Below are 16,683 nucleotides of genomic sequence, written 5' to 3'. Positions count from 1 at the left end.
TGAATGGTTAAAGAATGTATATATGAGTAATTTAACAAAATATGAAGCTTCATCAAATTATATCGAAAGCTTTAAAAGGGGGTGGAGACATTGATAAATTACTTTTCTTGCCTAATTATGTAATGACTCTTCATGTAATTATGAAATTACTTTGTTACCCATCAATCTTCTTTATATATAATATAGATATAAATATAAATATAGATTATTATTATTGTTATTATTATTATTTATGGCAAATCTTTTATTGGTGGTAATATATATTTATCGTCTGTATATACATAACTTCCTTGTTACGTAATACGAACGAATGCATTCATCTATAAATATAATCGATCACTAAACCCTACCTTCGAATCCACATAACTCTATTATAACCTGCAATTACCTAGAAACCAATGGCGGATCAGTTTCCTCCAGATACTATATACCAAATCTTGTCAAGATTACCGATCAAATCTTTGGCTCGTTTCCGGTGTGTATGCAAATCATGGCTCGAATACATCAACGACCCGTACCTTGAAACCATTCATGTCGCAGAAGAACCGACGCCCATCATGTTCCAACAACATTCATATGTTCATCCCAACAATGAAGTAAAAGAATATTGCAAAATAAGTTTTTTGCGTGCTAAGCAATTAGGTACTTCAACCGTGAAGTTCAAAAAGGAACCCGTTTGCAGTTTTGTTATACGGATTGGAATGCAGAAACGCTGGTTCTAGGTTCATGCAACGGGCTAATCCTGGTTCGATATGATGAAAATCACCCGTCCTATAATGGCACCTTACTTGCATTTATTAACCCTATTACTAAACGGCGTTACAATCTCCCACCCGTCACTGTTATTTATGATTTTGGTAACTGGTTCTATTTGCTAACTCTAAGGGCCACAGGTATTGGTTTTGATGATTCCATCAACACTTTAAAGACGGTGTGCATTATTCTTAAAGGAAGATTACATGATCATCCACTAGATGTAAATTTGGCGCGGGAACGACTATGCACTGTGGTTCATGACTCAAGGATGAGCTCGTGGCGAGAGATCGCGCAAGTCCCGGCTTATCCGGTATGTGGTGAGGGTGTATTTGCACATGGACGTTTGCATTGGCAGGTTCTTTCAAATTTGGGGTCACCCGAGGAAGGAACAAAAGTGGTGTGGTTTGATGTGAAGATGGAGGAGTTCGGGTTAATAGACGCTCCCAAACGGGAAGGAGGTGGTTGGTTTAGCGATAAGTTGGTGGATTTGAATGGTGAACTTGGATACGCGTATTATGAATCACGCAGTCGCGTGGATTTGTGGATGTTGAAGCAGGAAAAATGGGTACTGCACTGTCGTTTTGATCTAAATCACTCGGGAAGTTGTTATTATACTTATGTGGAGGTTTTGTGTTGTTGTAACAAAGAAGGTGACATATTATTGTCCTTGGATAGTGGGATACGATTGTTGGTTTACACCCTTAAAACTGGTGATATACGAGCAGTTGGTCGGGGAGAACGACGTGTATCAGATATCCTAATGTATCGAAGCAGCTTGTTTTCAATCCGTACAAGTGCTTATTAGCTTAAAAACCAACACATGAAGAAACAAGCTTGTGTGTGAATTGAAGTGGTTCGTTAATATTAATCTTGCTAGTAATTATTACTAATAGGCCGGAGGATTTAGTTATGGTTTTCACCTTATATTTGTGAACAATCCATTAGTTTTGAGTATGCTGGTCCAATTCCATCAATTACTTGATATGTTCTGATATAAATTTCAAATTTGGTATATGTTTTTATAATTTTGAAATAGGATAAATTAAAATCATCCACTTTGTTATAAGATTCTATTCATGTGTACGATAATTAATATATCAACCATCTAAAAGGCTTTGAGCCTTTGATCACCTATTTTGAGATTCTATTCATGTGACTGAAATTTAATCTGAAACAGGTTTAAGTTCTCAAATGAATTGCTAGGCATTCGCTTGATGAGTTTAGAATGGGATTACCATGGAATTTAAACTAAAACCCTATATTCTGCCTGATCTACTGAGGATCTCGATCGACACCACATATTGCTTCTTTGATTTCCAAGAAACGAATGCACCTCCGGTCAATAACCGATTCTAGACCTTGTACGTGTCTAAGTCTTAATCAGAGTAAGCTATTAAATTTATACCCCCTGCCTTTGGAAACAGCATGCCTCTACCTTCAACTCTTCCAGTATCATGGGACTCTTAACTGTCACAGCCTTTATGTATGTGGTTTTCTTTTAAATGAAAGTTGGTGCAAGTTAGAACCCAAAAATATTACTATTACAAAGTGACAACCAATTTAAAGCTTAGTCTCAAAATATATATATGACTTGGGTTAAACAACATGGACTATTTTTATACTTACTAAACTTTATTTTTTATACATAACACTTAAAATTATATGTTATTTTAAAACCAACTTCTAACATGGCGGCTAGAACGAGTATATATCATCGACTCTTGCCACTATGAAAACTCAAATATATCAACATATATATTTTGTTGATTATCTTTTCATCACCTAACCCTTCATGGATCATCTTCTGATATTAATTCAATCTCACACACAAATCATGATTCAACTTCTAGCGATCATCATCACTCTTTGGATTGTTTACACGAACCTCAAATACTCTAGAAGAAACAAAGTCAACCTTCCCCCTGGAAGCTTCGGATGGTCGATCCTAGGAGAATCTTTGTCACTGCTTCGTGCGGGATTAGATGGAGTTCCCGAGAGATTCGATCAGGAGCGGGTTGAGAAACATGGGAGTCCGCTAGTGTTCAAGACATCTTTGTTTGGCAACCGTGTGGCAGTGTTGTGTGGTCCTGCTGGTAACAAGTTCTTGTTTGGGAATGAGAATAAGCTGGTGGCGGTGTGGTGGCCGTATCAGTTAAGGAAGCTGTTTGGCAATTCTTTGATTACATCTCATGGTGATGAAGCTAAGTGGTTGAGGAAGATGATGTTGTCGTATCTTAGTCCGGATACTTTCGCTAATCACTATGCGGCCACTATGGACGTCGTTACCCGTCGCCATATCAAAATTTATTGGCGAGGTAGTTAATGTTTTGAGATTTATTTGCTAATCAAAAAGCCTTATAGCTAACAGAGATATTCATGAAAAAAAAAGTGTGGTTGTTGTTTAGGAAGTAGGAACTTCACACCAACAAATTCAAAAGAATGCTCATGGTTGCAAGGCCGGCTCTCAAGAAGAGGGTCTGATATCCTCGCGGGCCCGAATATTTCTTTTATAAAAAATAATATATATATTTAATGTTTAAACTCAATTACACAACCACTACACTAGTCTAGTGGTAATCGGTAAAGGGGTGTGACTCCTAGAAGGTTGTGTGTTCTAATTTCACTTGATATATGTTTAAGTGTATTTTTATACAAAAAAAAAATTAAACAACCCAAATTATAACCAAGTAAGCTCATTTAAAAATTAAATTATTTAAACCCAACAAATACTATTTTTACTTAAGGCCTAAATATTTTTTTTCGCCTTCAGCACAAAAGTTTTTAACAATTCTCGAAGACGGCTCTGCGTGGTTGTAGTGAAATTGCCTATTTAAAAATTTTGAAAAAAAAATGTCTACTAATGCAAGAAAGTCTATCATTCATGATATTTTCTGATCATTAAAGCCATAGTTAACTATCATTAAAGAGGAAATATAACTAGTCCTTTCTGATGCAATATGAGATCTACCATGCATATGAATTAATGTGATGCCCTTTTCTTTGACATGTACAAACTAAAATCACACAAACATTCATCATAAGTTATGTTGTTTATGCATATCCTAAGGAAAGGAAGAGGTGAAAGTACACCAAACAGTTAAGTTATACGCCTTTGAGGTTGCTTGCCGTTTATTCATGAGCCTCGACGAACCAAACCACATTGCGAAAATAGGTTCCTTGCTCAACATTTTCTTAAAAGGCATCATCGGGATACCTATAGACTTCCCTGGTACACGGCTTTACAGCTCAAAAAAAGCAGCAACCGCGATTAGGAACGAACTCATGATGATCATCAAAGCAAGAAGAGTGGACCTAGCAGAAGGAAAGGCATCATCTACACAAGATCTGTTATCGCATTTGCTTACATCTTCGGACTAAAACGGCAGGTATTTAACTGAGATGGAGATTACAAATAATATCTTGATATTACTAGTTGCTGGTTACGACACATCCACTATTACTATAACGTTGCTCGTGAAGAGACTCAGTGAGCACCCTGATGTTTATGACAAGGTGTTGAAAGGTCAGTTATGTTCGGTTATTGTGGTTCTTATATATGTTGACGCGGTGACAAATGCTGAATTGTTTGTAGAACAATTGGAGATTTCGAAGGCGAAAGAAAAGGGTGAGTTGCTTAATTGGGAGGATATACAGAAAATGAAATTATCCTGGAATGTTGTATCTGAAGTCATGAGACTAAATCCGCCCACCATCGGAGCATTTAGAGAGGCACTGGTGGATATCGAATATGCAGGTTACACCATACCCAAAGGATGGAAGGTAAATTTTGGGTGTCTGGTTTCTAATTTTTTTTTCTGAAGGAATTCGAATTTGTGAAATGAATTGAAATTTGAATAAGCTGGATTTAGAAGTGAAATCAACTGGGCCTAGCTGAATTCCTTTAAATATAGTATTTTTTTTTATGGAATTAACTCCAGCTCCAATTCATCAAAATGTAACTAATTCTGTGAACCAAACCCCCCTCGGTCGTTAATCATACTTGTATCGATATCGTTGTCAAACTAGCAACTCTTAGACTCTAAACTTGTTTGCAGCTATATTGGAGTGCTGCATGGACACATAAAGACGAGGCTAACTTTAAAGATCCGACACGGTTTGATCCATCAAGATTTGAAGGTTTAGGTCCACTGCCATTCACATTTGTTCCATTTGGAGGGGGTCCTAGGATGTGTTTGGGGAAAGAATTGTCCCGGTTGGAAGTACTTACGTTCCTTCATAACGTCATCACCAATTTCAAATGGGATTTGTTGGTGCCAGATGAAAAAATCAAATATGCGCCCATGCCTATCCCCGAAAAAGGGCTTCCTGTTCGCCTCCGTCCTCATCAAGTTTGATGAATCTCAGAATGTCTATTGTACTAAATCTTCATGATGGGAACTTCGGCAGAATATGATAATAGTGATGGTTGCATATCATCCTGCTCTGGAGTTTAGTGTGGGAAGAATTACACTTGTATCAAATTCAATACTAATACTAATACTAATACTAGAATACTATAAATGTGTAAAATTATGACTTTAATTTGGTTAAGCTTTCCTGTAATTCATTTTGTGACCTCAACCATGCCCATGGCATGACTTTATTTTGGTTCAGGTAGAAATTTCTGGCATTGACATCATCCGAATCATGACATAAACCCAACATGAAACAGTTTTGCTCATGTATAGCATATCTAATAAAACAGTACATGTTAGTTGTATAACTAGGTCAGTTAAACAAATTTGCTCTCCGCCAACCCAATTTTTATATGATCTCATTTACAACCTGTCAACCCACGACCCGTTTAACTTGTTTAAATAGATAACTTTTTTACGTCAAGATTAACGTCTTTGACTTACATAAGTCAAAAATACAATATCAGACAGACAAAGGTTGCGTTCCAACACAATTTCCACCATAAATATACAAAGAAGACCCTTTACAAAACACGATATCGGACATATAAATCTTTTTTTCTTTTCATTTATAATCGAAATATGTCATGAATCTTTTTTCATTTATACTCGAAATAAGTCATGAATCATAATTCATACATGCCTAGCCGCACCCTGAAGATCTAATCTAAACCACAGGATTTCCTACATGTAATTTTTTAAAAATCCAATCTTATTAATAGCTCCACATTTGACTCTCTTAGTATCCATAACCTGAAAAAAAAATATCAATACAACATTAGCAAATTAAACCTACCGAAAAACAACACAAACGTTTCACAACAATTATTTTAAGTACCAGAATTGTCCATTGGGTTTCCAACAGGGACCGGCTCGGGCTCCTTAATCTCTACGACAACGCAATCTGACATCAAGAAAGTTTTCGCCACCGACGAAGCATGCTCCAGGCAGCATCTCACCACCTGTAATTTCATCCCAACATAAGAATCCAAATGTTGATGATAACTTTATAAATAAATAAATAATCTTTGTATACAACTAGATCGTTAACACACCTTAGTCGGATCGATGATTCCAGCTGTCATTAAATCTTCATATTTATCAGTTGCAGCATTGTATCCAAATCTAGGGTTATCATTGGCCAAAACCTTCTCACTAACAACACTTCCATTAACACCCGCATTCTTTGCAATCAATTTAAGAGGGTAACTCAAAGCCCTCTTAACAATATCAGCTCCAACCTACAATTTGACAATTTCATCAATATATTGTCAAGAAATCCAAAACTACGTACCAAAAAATAATAATAAATAATAATAGAATACCTTTTCTTCATCATTATCAAGGGTCTCCTTGATAGCATCAACTTTAGATGCAAGCCTCAACAGAGTGCATCCACCGCCGACAACAATACCTTCATCAACAGCGGCCTGCAAACCAATAGCAATGTACACTGGTCACAACTAAAACAAATTTAAGTATAATTAGATATGATGAGAAGTAGAACTCACCTTTGTAGCATTAAGAGCATCTTCTACTCTAAGTTTCTTCTCCTTCAGCTCAGTTTCAGTTTGTGCTCCAACTTGAATGACCGCAACACCACCCGAGAGTTTTGCAATTCTCTCGTTAAGTTTTTCCTTCTCGTAATCCTGCTCGGCTACCTGTTTAAAGTAACATAAAAAACAATGAAAAATTCAATAACAAATTAAACATGTGCAAGTTAAAATAAACTTGTGGTGGTTATGAGTTTCGACCTCGATAAGGTTTCTAATTTGCGCCACGCGTTTTTCTACCGCTTCTTGAGTGCTCCCGTCACCAACTATTGTAGTATAATCCTTGGAGAGAACCACCTTGGCAGCATGCCCCAAGACAGAGCTGTCAGCTTTGTCTAAAGTGATCCCCACCTCGTCTCTAATAACAGTTCCTGTATTTGTAAAAAAAGATATTAATAACATAGGTGGTAACTATAGCCCGTTCTTTATAAGATGGGTTGATTTGGACAAAGGTAAATTGTTTATGGGTTCATCTGGGTCAACTCAATTAGTCATCCGAGTTAGGTCTACTAAATTAAGTCAACAGGTCAAAATGGGAAGCTATTATAAATTATTAAACTTGTTCACTTAAAAAGGGTCCAAATGGTTAAATTTTAAGCTTCTGTAGTTCGGTTTTGCAAGTAATAAAAACCGAACTGACCTGAATAGCCCATATATATAATAATAATAATCAATTAATCATTAGTGAAAACTATTTAGACCCAAATTCATTATTTCAGGCCAATTTTCTTTTTCGGCTAAAAATTTTCATGCCCAAATGGCAAAACAGGAACCAAACCAAAAAACCAAAACCGAGCGGTTTTCAAAAACTCAACTGACATTTTGTTTTTGGTTTTAGCCCAAAAATGACCCAAACCGACCCATGCACAACCCTACCGTTTTGATCAGGACCCATATTGATCAGTCACCTGAACCTGACCCATCACAACGTCACAAGAAACATAGCAATCACAATATTTGTGAAAAACTGAAAACAAAATGCTAATAACCTCCAGTCAAGATAGCAATGTCATCAAGATACTGGCTTTTTCTCTCCCCAAAACCAGGAGCTTTAAGTGCAGCGATCTTTAATGAACCTCGAAGCTTGTTCACAACAAGTGTCGCTAAAGCTTCTTGTTCAATATCCTCAGCCATTATGAGTATCGGGTATCCATTCTTGATAGCATCTTCCAACACACTAATAAGATCTCTTGCATTTGTTATTTTCTTGTCCACCAATAATAACTGCAAATAATTTTTTAAGTTACGCGATATTCATCAATTTTTACAATATAAAAATCGCTCATTTACCTTGCAGTTTTCATATTCGACAACCATTTTCTCGCTATCGGTTACAAAGTAAGGTGAGATATAACCACGCTCAAATTGCATGCCTTCAACAACATAAAGACTGTTTTCAGCACTTTTTCCTTCTTCAAGGGTTATCACACCCTTTCGTCCTACTTTACTTATGGCTTCGGCTATCATGTTTCCAACTTCATAATTGTTACCGGCACTAACTGCCGCAACGTCAACGAGTTCACTATCTTCCACCTACAAAACAGTTTTAAATAACGATGATTAAAGAAACTGAATTTACTGTCCATATAAAGTCTTAAAGTTGTCTTCCTTAATGTTATTGCTTATAACAACTTTAAGTTCCTTAATAAATTTCTGAAACCATTGTTCATTTTTAAATGTTTACACATTATGTACATTCCGGTGGTGTTAGAAGCTCTGTTAAATTTTTTACAAGATGACTATTCTGACCTTATAACTGAAGGACAAAATGTGTAATTTCCACAATTCTTTTATTTTCTAGTTTTTTACTTTTCTACCTTCACTAACTGGTGTTAGAAATTATGTTTACTTTTTCCAAAATGACTATTTTGCCCTTACAACAAAAGGGAGGACAAAATGTGTAAATTTTACAACTCTATTATTTTTTATTTTTTTCTTTTCTTATTTTACTCTCTTCTTTTCTTTCTTTTTAACACTTCAATTTAATATAAGAATTTAATATTTTGTTAAGAGTGAAATACACTTTTCATCCATTAGGTCAATATCAACTTGCAGGTTGTAGTTAAACTATGATATTTACCATAAAAAACATCCTTTATTTAAAAAGTTGTAACTCATTACGTTCTTTCAACTAACCGTTGTTGTTGTTAAAAATTCTAATTCTAAAACGTTTACAAAATTACAATTTTGCCGTTACACCTAAAGCACAAAATGTGTAATTTTCACAATTCTTTACCATTCTATTTCTCTTTTCTTTCTTCAATTTTCTTTTCTTTTCCTTGTAGTCTTCTCATCTCTTTTACTTTACAAATTTTATTATTTCATTTCCACTTATTAAATGAAAACACAAGTCTTACCTCTTTTGAGATCAACTTAAGCTCAGCCACCAAAGCTTTAGTCGTCCTCTCAATACCTCTGGTAATAAGAACAGGATTTGCACCTGCAGCCACAACCTAATAACAACAACTTCATTATTCACAAAGATACAATCATAAAAACAAACCAACAAAAGGCCACAATCTTGAATAAACTCGAATAAGTATAAATTCACAAACCAACCTTGACACCTTCGGTAATAAGACCCTGTGCAAGAACCACCGATGTTGTGGTCCCGTCTCCCGCCAAGTCATTGGTCTTGGCAGCCGCTTGTCTAACCAGTTTTGCACCAATATTCTCCACCGGATCTTCCAAGTCAACCTGTATGTCAACCATAAGAATACCAATTAATAATCTTTCTAAATCTTTTCACTAAAGAATTCATTTTTAGCCATCAAGATCACCTCTTTAGCAACGGTAACACCGTCATTCACAATCTTGGGGGCACCATATTTGCTTTCTAAAACGACATTTTTGCCCTTGGGACCGAGAGTAACCCCAACTAGATCTGCAAGTTTGTTTACACCAATCTGAAACAGCAAAATATGATTGAATGGTTAGAACATATATTAAGAAATTAACTATATTACAAACTATTGTTAACTGACTTGCAGCTTCTTTATGGCTGACCCGTCCTTGTTAAAGTACAATTCTTTTGCAGCTGCTTTGATTTGGGAGGTTTTTGGAGCCCGTCTGAGAGCAAGATTCGGTCTCCGGCCCAATGGGCTAGAAGATATTGAAGCAGAAGATGATAACTTGTTTGAAGAAGCCAATGATCCGACTGCAGTAACACCAGCAAAAGTCGAAGCCATCTGTTCAATGAGAACTATCATTAGGCTCTTTATTATACGATGTTCATGTAGATTGTATTGTGCTTATTAGATGCAGTTAACAAACAATAAAGGTAAATATATAAAGGTAAATATTCTATATATTCATATTATTCATGCTAAAGTAGGCTCAAAAACCAAATATAGTACTTAAATAATTCCAATAATCACCTGCATTTGGTAAAAACTAGAGAAAGCAAGAAACCATATCCGGCTCATACATGAAACATGAATTTATACTAGGGCTGCTAAACGAGTCGTGTTCGTGGGCTGACAGGTCGAACCCTGAACCACCACAAAGAATTTACACAAACCCAAAAACTGGGTCCCACGAATGAACCCGAACAGATTTGTGGGTTGATACAAACATAAACCGTTTAATCCGGAAAAATTACATCAAAATTCTAAATTTACATATTATTTTACTTGTTTGAGCACTTATGTTCATCAAAATAAATGAACGAGTTAAATCACGAACCAGACTCAGTTAGACTAAACCCAAACTCGCAGATTGTGTGTTATCCGTAAGAAATTCACACCCTTATTTTGAGCACACAAGTATGTATGTATGAATGACAAGTCAAATTGAAAATTAAACAATGAAGTAAGTCAGTATCCAGTAAACACAAAACCCCAAATTCACAAGCATTACTACCCAATGCATTCTAGTCAATATAAACAGTGTTACATATTAACCGAACATCATGTTATCCGTAACAACAATTGATAACTCTATTCTGTAAGGAAAGTATAATCCTCAAAAAGATTAAGATTAAAAAAAACCCATGTCAAATTATCTATAAGTAGGTAAGAATTTGATGACCAGAAAATAAAAAGAATGTAATACGCTTACCAGATAAGAAAGAGATATTGGTAGCGGGGTTGCAGACACAAAAATGAAGGTTTATGGAGTTTGGTAGGTTTAGTTTAGTGTGTTTAAGTTAAGAGTGAAGGCCGGGTTTATTATACTGTATTATATACGATGACTACATTCTCATCTTGAAGGTTCGGGTTGATTGGAACCGTTAGATTGGTTGTCAGATGAGATGATTATTACTGGATTTGTCTTTGTACCCGATTCCTCCAGAACAACATCGAATGGGGTTATCATCAACTTTAAAATTTTACTTTTATTTAGGTACACCTCATACATCCCTTAATGGTAATACGTGACGTATAACATCATGCGCGACGTATTGTTCTAATTTGAATTATTGAGTCACCGGCTCCCTTTCTTTATAACTTTATTATATATAATATACAAAAAATATTGCACATGATACAACTTTTAATGAAGGCAAAAAAGTCATTTACACATTAAAACTCACATTTATTTATTATAGTTACTGGCTTTTGTACTCGTGTATTACACGGGACTTTTCAAATAATAAAAATTAATAGTATCCGTTATTTGAAATAAATACACAAAACTAAAGATAAAAAAAGAAATGAGATGTATATTAAATTAAATACAGAAAATTAAAGATAAAAAATAAACGAAATGTATATTACAAACAATAATATGTCTAAAGTTTCAAATTTACAAATATAAGAAAATCTCTTGATATATAACATGTGTAGTTTTATCACAAGTATTGTCACACCCCAACCTACGGCGGAAATGCCGGGGCGTGAACTGATTGTCACAGCTCACAAGGTTACTATCATGAAATTATAAAGCGACAATATCTAATTAATTTATTTATTATCAAACAACATTCATATACAACAAAAATAAAGAAAATTACAAATACAAAACCAACTATTCTTATATATGTTTTATCCTAAAGTCATCTCTATGTGAGCTTCAGTTCGATAAGCAATCCAAATCTATAACCTGCAAATTCGTACAAAATATATGTTTGTCAACAACACATGTTGAGTGAGTAGATCACCAGTTTTGACACAAACAAAAATGGTAATAATATATATAACGATATAAGTGAATAAAAATAGGCAAAACTGTTATCTGTGAGTATAAACAATTAAACCATAGCACATACATAAACAATCAACCATAAAGAAAGTGCTAAACCGTTGCCATGCGAATGGGCATTGGTTACCAAAAATGAGGTGTCGGTGAAACCATTGCCAATGCGATCGGGCTCCGGCCACTACGAGGGTCGTATGATCATACTATAATGAGATTATGTTGGACCTCTCCGAATGCGATTCAAGCAAGCAAGTAAGCAAATAGCAAGTAACATGCAATCATTCAATCGATACACAACACAAAGATCACAGTTTGCGTTTGATAAATAATAAGATAAATAATATGATAAATGGTACGCAAGTGTCCCCAAAACATTTGAAAACAAGTACAATAGGGGAGTGATTACTCACCTGACCGGATGAACGAAAAACAAGTGATGATGAGAGCAGTTAAACCCCTTCGGGATTCACCAACAATGATTCCTAATTAAATATAATAAATATAAATTAGTTATCAATGAGTCAACACGTATAATGAATTTATGATTTCGATGTGATTTGAGTTATAATTGGGATTATAATATTATAGATTTGAACGATTGATCTCTACGGTTATTGTTATTGCGTAAACAATACTATTATTCACCCTTTATTTATTTTTATTATAATTATTATTCAGATTTAAGATTATAAATTATAAACAATATATGAATAAAATACTTAAACAATTAATCATACGTTGATAAATTATATGATAATGTTTGATTTAAATATTTAATTTAAATACATACCGAACTCTCGCTAATAAGATTGATAAATATATTAAATACACTTATTATAAATGTTGTATTTTCGTTTAAAAAGAATACACATAATATATAAATATATATATACACACACACACATGAAAACTTGACAAAATTGATTGAAAAGAATCAACAACTTAAAGATGTCGGTTTAATAACGCTTATTTAATATTAATTATAACATATATATATTATATATATATATATATATAAACCATTAAAACAAACAAAAACACTTAAAACTAAAAAAAGATAACAAAACTGATACTGTAGGGACTCGAACTCGCGACGTCCGGCTCAACGAATTTAACGCGCGCACACAACCAACTGGGCTAGGGTGGCAGATGTTAATCAGACAAGAATTATTTTTTACATATAATTACCCAGTTCATCCCTAACCCTAAATAAAACCCTAGATCTTAAATCCGTGAATCCGCTAACTTTTGATTGAATCAATGTTAGGGCTAATATTACTGGATCAAAAACGAACTCGCTGCATAACAAAATTACCTGAAACAATGATATATGAACGGTGTATTTAGTCATAATGTTGCCGGCAGAACGCGACCTTGAATAGACATAATCAAGCTGTAAAAACGTAATTAAATGGAGGGGTTTGATTCGCGAAGCTATATAGGTGATGCAGGTAAGATTAATTGCGTTATCATGATCCCTAACTATATAATCCCAAAGTTGACTTGAGGACGGTTCATAAATATAACAATACGTAATAATATTGATCTAATTTCCAAATTAACATTGTCGGTGATGACGATTATGGCATGTTTACCACAATGATTGATTCAATTACTAAATTCGAGCCGTAAATTGAGGTCCAAGCAAGCTAATGGGTTCCGGGTTTGATGTTTGGATCATGGATACAGGTTTGGCATATGGGTTAATGGGTTTGGAAAATAGATATTATTATAATTACAGTTTAGTCCTTGTAGATTAGCGAGGGGAACATTTAGGGGTAAAAGTTTAGTGTAGGGTTAAAAGATGTATATGATTCAAAGTTTATTTTAATAATGTAAATAAATATAATAAATGATTATAAATATAAAAATAATTACTCGATAAACGTGATATTTTTACTAATAAATTTTCCCGACCATATAACGGGTCGGGTTACGGATAAAATCTTGATAGTAAAGTCCGAGTTGTTACAGTCTCCTCTACTTTAAGGAATTTCGTCCCGAAATTAAAGAATATTATAACGACACCATTAATGTTTGAGGAAAAGAAAGTTTTTAAATATAACCTTTAAAATTTATCACAACACCTAACCTTGAATAGTCCAAATAACGCTCCAAATGAAAATCCGATAAGGGCACTTATATATAGGATGTACCAGCGGCGTATCCACCATGTCCTTATCATCTCTATATTTGTACCGTTATCACAACTACTTTCGATTCTATATCATGACACACAATTGCACACATTATGATTTCCATGCGAGGACTTCGATAATTATGTAGGCCTCCATAATTACTTAGGTCGTCGGATGGTCCACATAATTCGTCCCATCGTGTGGTTTACCAAATATTTGAAAGACATGATTTTGTGAGAAAAGTTATTAATTTATTTTAAATATGAGTAAAGTGTTAACATATTATAAGACCATTGGGAGTTGATTTAATTATAAGTGTAAAATCAGAAGGTTTTATAAAATATTTCTAATAACGCAATTTAGATGAACTTTCAAGTTTGATTAATGAAATTAGTGAAAATTTTAAAGTAACTTAAAAGTTAAGAGAAATGGAAACATTGAAGTTGAGATAGATGATACGTCGACAAGATCGATTGTGAAGAAAGAGAGTGGGGATACGAGCCAACTAACAAATTTGTGTGAACTTACCAAAAATTCTATGATTGCAAGGATAACATCAACAAAAGTTTATGAAGGAAATAATTGATAATTGATAACATCAACCTGTGAAATTTTTAAATATTGCAATATTCGAGGTAGAATTCATAAGATCGAGAGCACAAATTTGAACAAGATTAAACGAAGACTTTGAGGGGTTTAGTTTAGTTAAATGAGAAACTCATGAAATTTAAAAAGAACTTTATACAACATTGAAATGTTGCAATTGTGTATTTAAGATGAGGTAAATTAAAATATTAAAGTACTGGTAGTAGTAATTGAGAATGCAAAAATATTAATGCAAATATTTATGTATACAAACAAACTGTAAATAGATGAAATTGGGAAGCGGATATTCACGAATCACCGCAGGTTTTTGACAACAATCGTGCAAATGTCATTAAATAATAGTGAAAATTAATAATAAAATTCTAATTAAATCATCGTGGGAATTCAATGAAATTCGTTTTTTTAATAGTGAAAATTAACTTAAATAATGGAAAATAAAATTCCGTAGCGGAATTTAAATAATTTTGTTTAAAAAAATGACAAGTTCAATTAATAATAGAATTATAACAATTCAATTTCAACGATAAAAATTTATAAGATGAAAGGTAAATTATAATGCATGAGATCAATAATTACACGACGTACAAAAATGTAAAGTTGAGAGTAGAAATTGACACATTGCCAATAATTTAACAAGCAAATAAAGTAAATGAGAACAGAAAAATTGAATAATATGGTCAACTAATAACTGACTGTCGAAATTGTGTCTTTCATAATTGAAGAAAAAAAATGTTTCGATTTATGAGAATCTAAATATTTTGATTAGTTGACAAAATGTTAATGAACCAAATCCTATAATTTTGATTAAGTAAAACCAAACGTATAGATAAGTTCGGCAACCAACGATATTGATCTTTGGAAAAATAAGAAAAATTTATTGTATGCGAAAAAGATACTTAAAATGATGGATTTTCCAAGTTGGGTTTGATCCAAAAATAACTAATTTAGACAAATAATCGTTTAAGGTATAACTGAATGCAAAATACGTTTAGACGAAAATGATGAAGACGATAAAAAATCTTCTTTGTGAAAACTTAACTACGATTGGTTTGATTCAAAACACCTTTGTTAATTGAGCTTATGAAAATTTAAATAATTGAGATCGAATGATTTGGGGCGCCTCGAATAGGTTTGTAAAAACGAGGTTTGACTAAGGTAAGCTTGATGAAATTAAGTCCTGCGGGTCTAAAATCGAATAAGCGAGAACGACCTTGTTACATGAAGAAAGCCTGAAACGCATAGAGTTGATTGGTTTAAGCTAAATGAGCATGGGTAGTGTAACACCCTTGGCAAACACAACATCGTCCCACTCTTAGGCTATCCCACATCGGCCGTGGACAAGAGAGATCCTTGGTTCATAAGTAATGTCCTGCCTCTTCAATCAACAACGCGTTTTGGGCAACCAAAAACAAATCCGTGAGCTCTTCGTGGGCAAAGCGGAAAATATTGGTGATACGAGAGGCCGGGGTGTTACAGGCAGTATGGTACGGTGCCAGTATAATTGGAACTCGGCGTGAATAAGTAAAGAACAATGCGTTGGATAGGTGATTAGGGTCTCCATAATTGTAGAAGGCACGTGTAGCAGGTGTATAAAGCTAAGTCGACGGCATAGACCGTTGTGGGATGTCTTTGTGTCGTAGGCAGCGTAACGACAAGTGTTAACAGGATAACCATAACTGTTATAGTGAGTGTAAGAATAACACAAGAATTGATTTGGATGACGAAAGTCGCGAATAAGACGTAACGAGCGTATTCCGGTGTAAGGTTTCTTGTTTGGGACACTATGATTTCGTTGAGATTGATAATTGGTTTACTTAATAACCTAAACTCGATTATTAAGCTTGCGTTTGTTATTATCGTTGTTATGAGGGTGAGTAACGGTTAATGAATAGAAATTTCTCAGAAAGAAATTAGTGAACAATATTAAATTGATTGCGTTAGTGTTTTGAGTTAGAATTTATACCCTAGAGTTTGTAGGAGCTATCTCATTGATTGTACTTGTGGTCATAAAGCGGGTGTAGAGAATATATGATCTATATTGTTTCTGTATATTGAGATTAAATGAGTATAAATAAT

General features: G+C 34.1%; 2 protein-coding genes and 1 pseudogene across 3 annotated transcripts; 2 read left to right on the top strand and 1 right to left on the bottom strand.

Moving 5' to 3' along the window:
- The first annotated feature begins 398 nt into the window (after nucleotides 1-398).
- On the top strand, nucleotides 399-1,561 carry LOC143554688 (F-box/kelch-repeat protein At3g23880-like). Its single transcript, XM_077044390.1, has 2 exons — nucleotides 399-642; nucleotides 708-1,561. The coding sequence occupies exons 1-2, from the start codon at nucleotides 399-401 to the stop codon at nucleotides 1,559-1,561; spliced, it is 1,098 nt and encodes a 365-aa protein (XP_076900505.1).
- A 987-nt stretch (nucleotides 1,562-2,548) lies between these two features.
- LOC143554681 (beta-amyrin 28-monooxygenase-like) lies at nucleotides 2,549-5,119 on the top strand (annotated as a pseudogene). Its single transcript, XR_013139063.1, has 4 exons — nucleotides 2,549-3,071; nucleotides 3,824-4,279; nucleotides 4,349-4,536; nucleotides 4,812-5,119. The product of XR_013139063.1 is annotated as a beta-amyrin 28-monooxygenase-like (transcript).
- Nucleotides 5,120-5,817: 698 nt separating this feature from the next.
- Nucleotides 5,818-9,950, bottom strand: LOC143554684 (ruBisCO large subunit-binding protein subunit beta, chloroplastic-like). Its single transcript, XM_077044386.1, has 12 exons — nucleotides 9,709-9,950; nucleotides 9,505-9,630; nucleotides 9,284-9,421; nucleotides 9,082-9,177; nucleotides 8,015-8,257; nucleotides 7,714-7,948; nucleotides 6,926-7,095; nucleotides 6,683-6,832; nucleotides 6,497-6,601; nucleotides 6,227-6,412; nucleotides 6,010-6,133; nucleotides 5,818-5,924 (listed from the first exon to the last, which is right to left on the bottom strand). Exons 1-12 carry the CDS (start codon nucleotides 9,931-9,933, stop codon nucleotides 5,911-5,913), a joined length of 1,812 nt encoding a protein of 603 aa, XP_076900501.1. The 5' UTR covers nucleotides 9,934-9,950; the 3' UTR covers nucleotides 5,818-5,910.
- Nucleotides 9,951-16,683: the final 6,733 nt, after the last annotated feature.

Source organism: Bidens hawaiensis, unplaced genomic scaffold (assembly GCF_021521415.1).
Source record: "Bidens hawaiensis isolate Kalapana, Puna unplaced genomic scaffold, B.hawaiensis_p1.1 tig00017786_1, whole genome shotgun sequence".
Taxonomy (NCBI): Eukaryota; Viridiplantae; Streptophyta; class Magnoliopsida; order Asterales; family Asteraceae; genus Bidens; species Bidens hawaiensis.
The sequence above is the reverse complement of the archived record's forward strand: the minus strand, read 5'-3'. Positions and strand labels throughout refer to the sequence as shown.

Excerpts from the sequence above, each read along its gene's own strand:
- LOC143554688 (XM_077044390.1), top strand. The coding sequence starts at position 399 with ATGGCGGATCAGTTTCCTCCAGATACTATATACCAAATCTTGTCAAGA. Across the intron at positions 643-707 it reads TTTGCGTGCTAAGCAATTAG|AAACGCTGGTTCTAGGTTCA; the intron begins GTACTTCAACCG and ends ATTGGAATGCAG.
- LOC143554684 (XM_077044386.1), bottom strand. The coding sequence starts at position 9,933 with ATGATAGTTCTCATTGAACAGATGGCTTCGACTTTTGCTGGTGTTACT. Across the intron at positions 9,422-9,504 it reads GTGTTACCGTTGCTAAAGAG|GTTGACTTGGAAGATCCGGT; the intron begins GTGATCTTGATG and ends GTTGACATACAG. Across the intron at positions 6,833-6,925 it reads AAATTAGAAACCTTATCGAG|GTAGCCGAGCAGGATTACGA; the intron begins GTCGAAACTCAT and ends TACTTTAAACAG.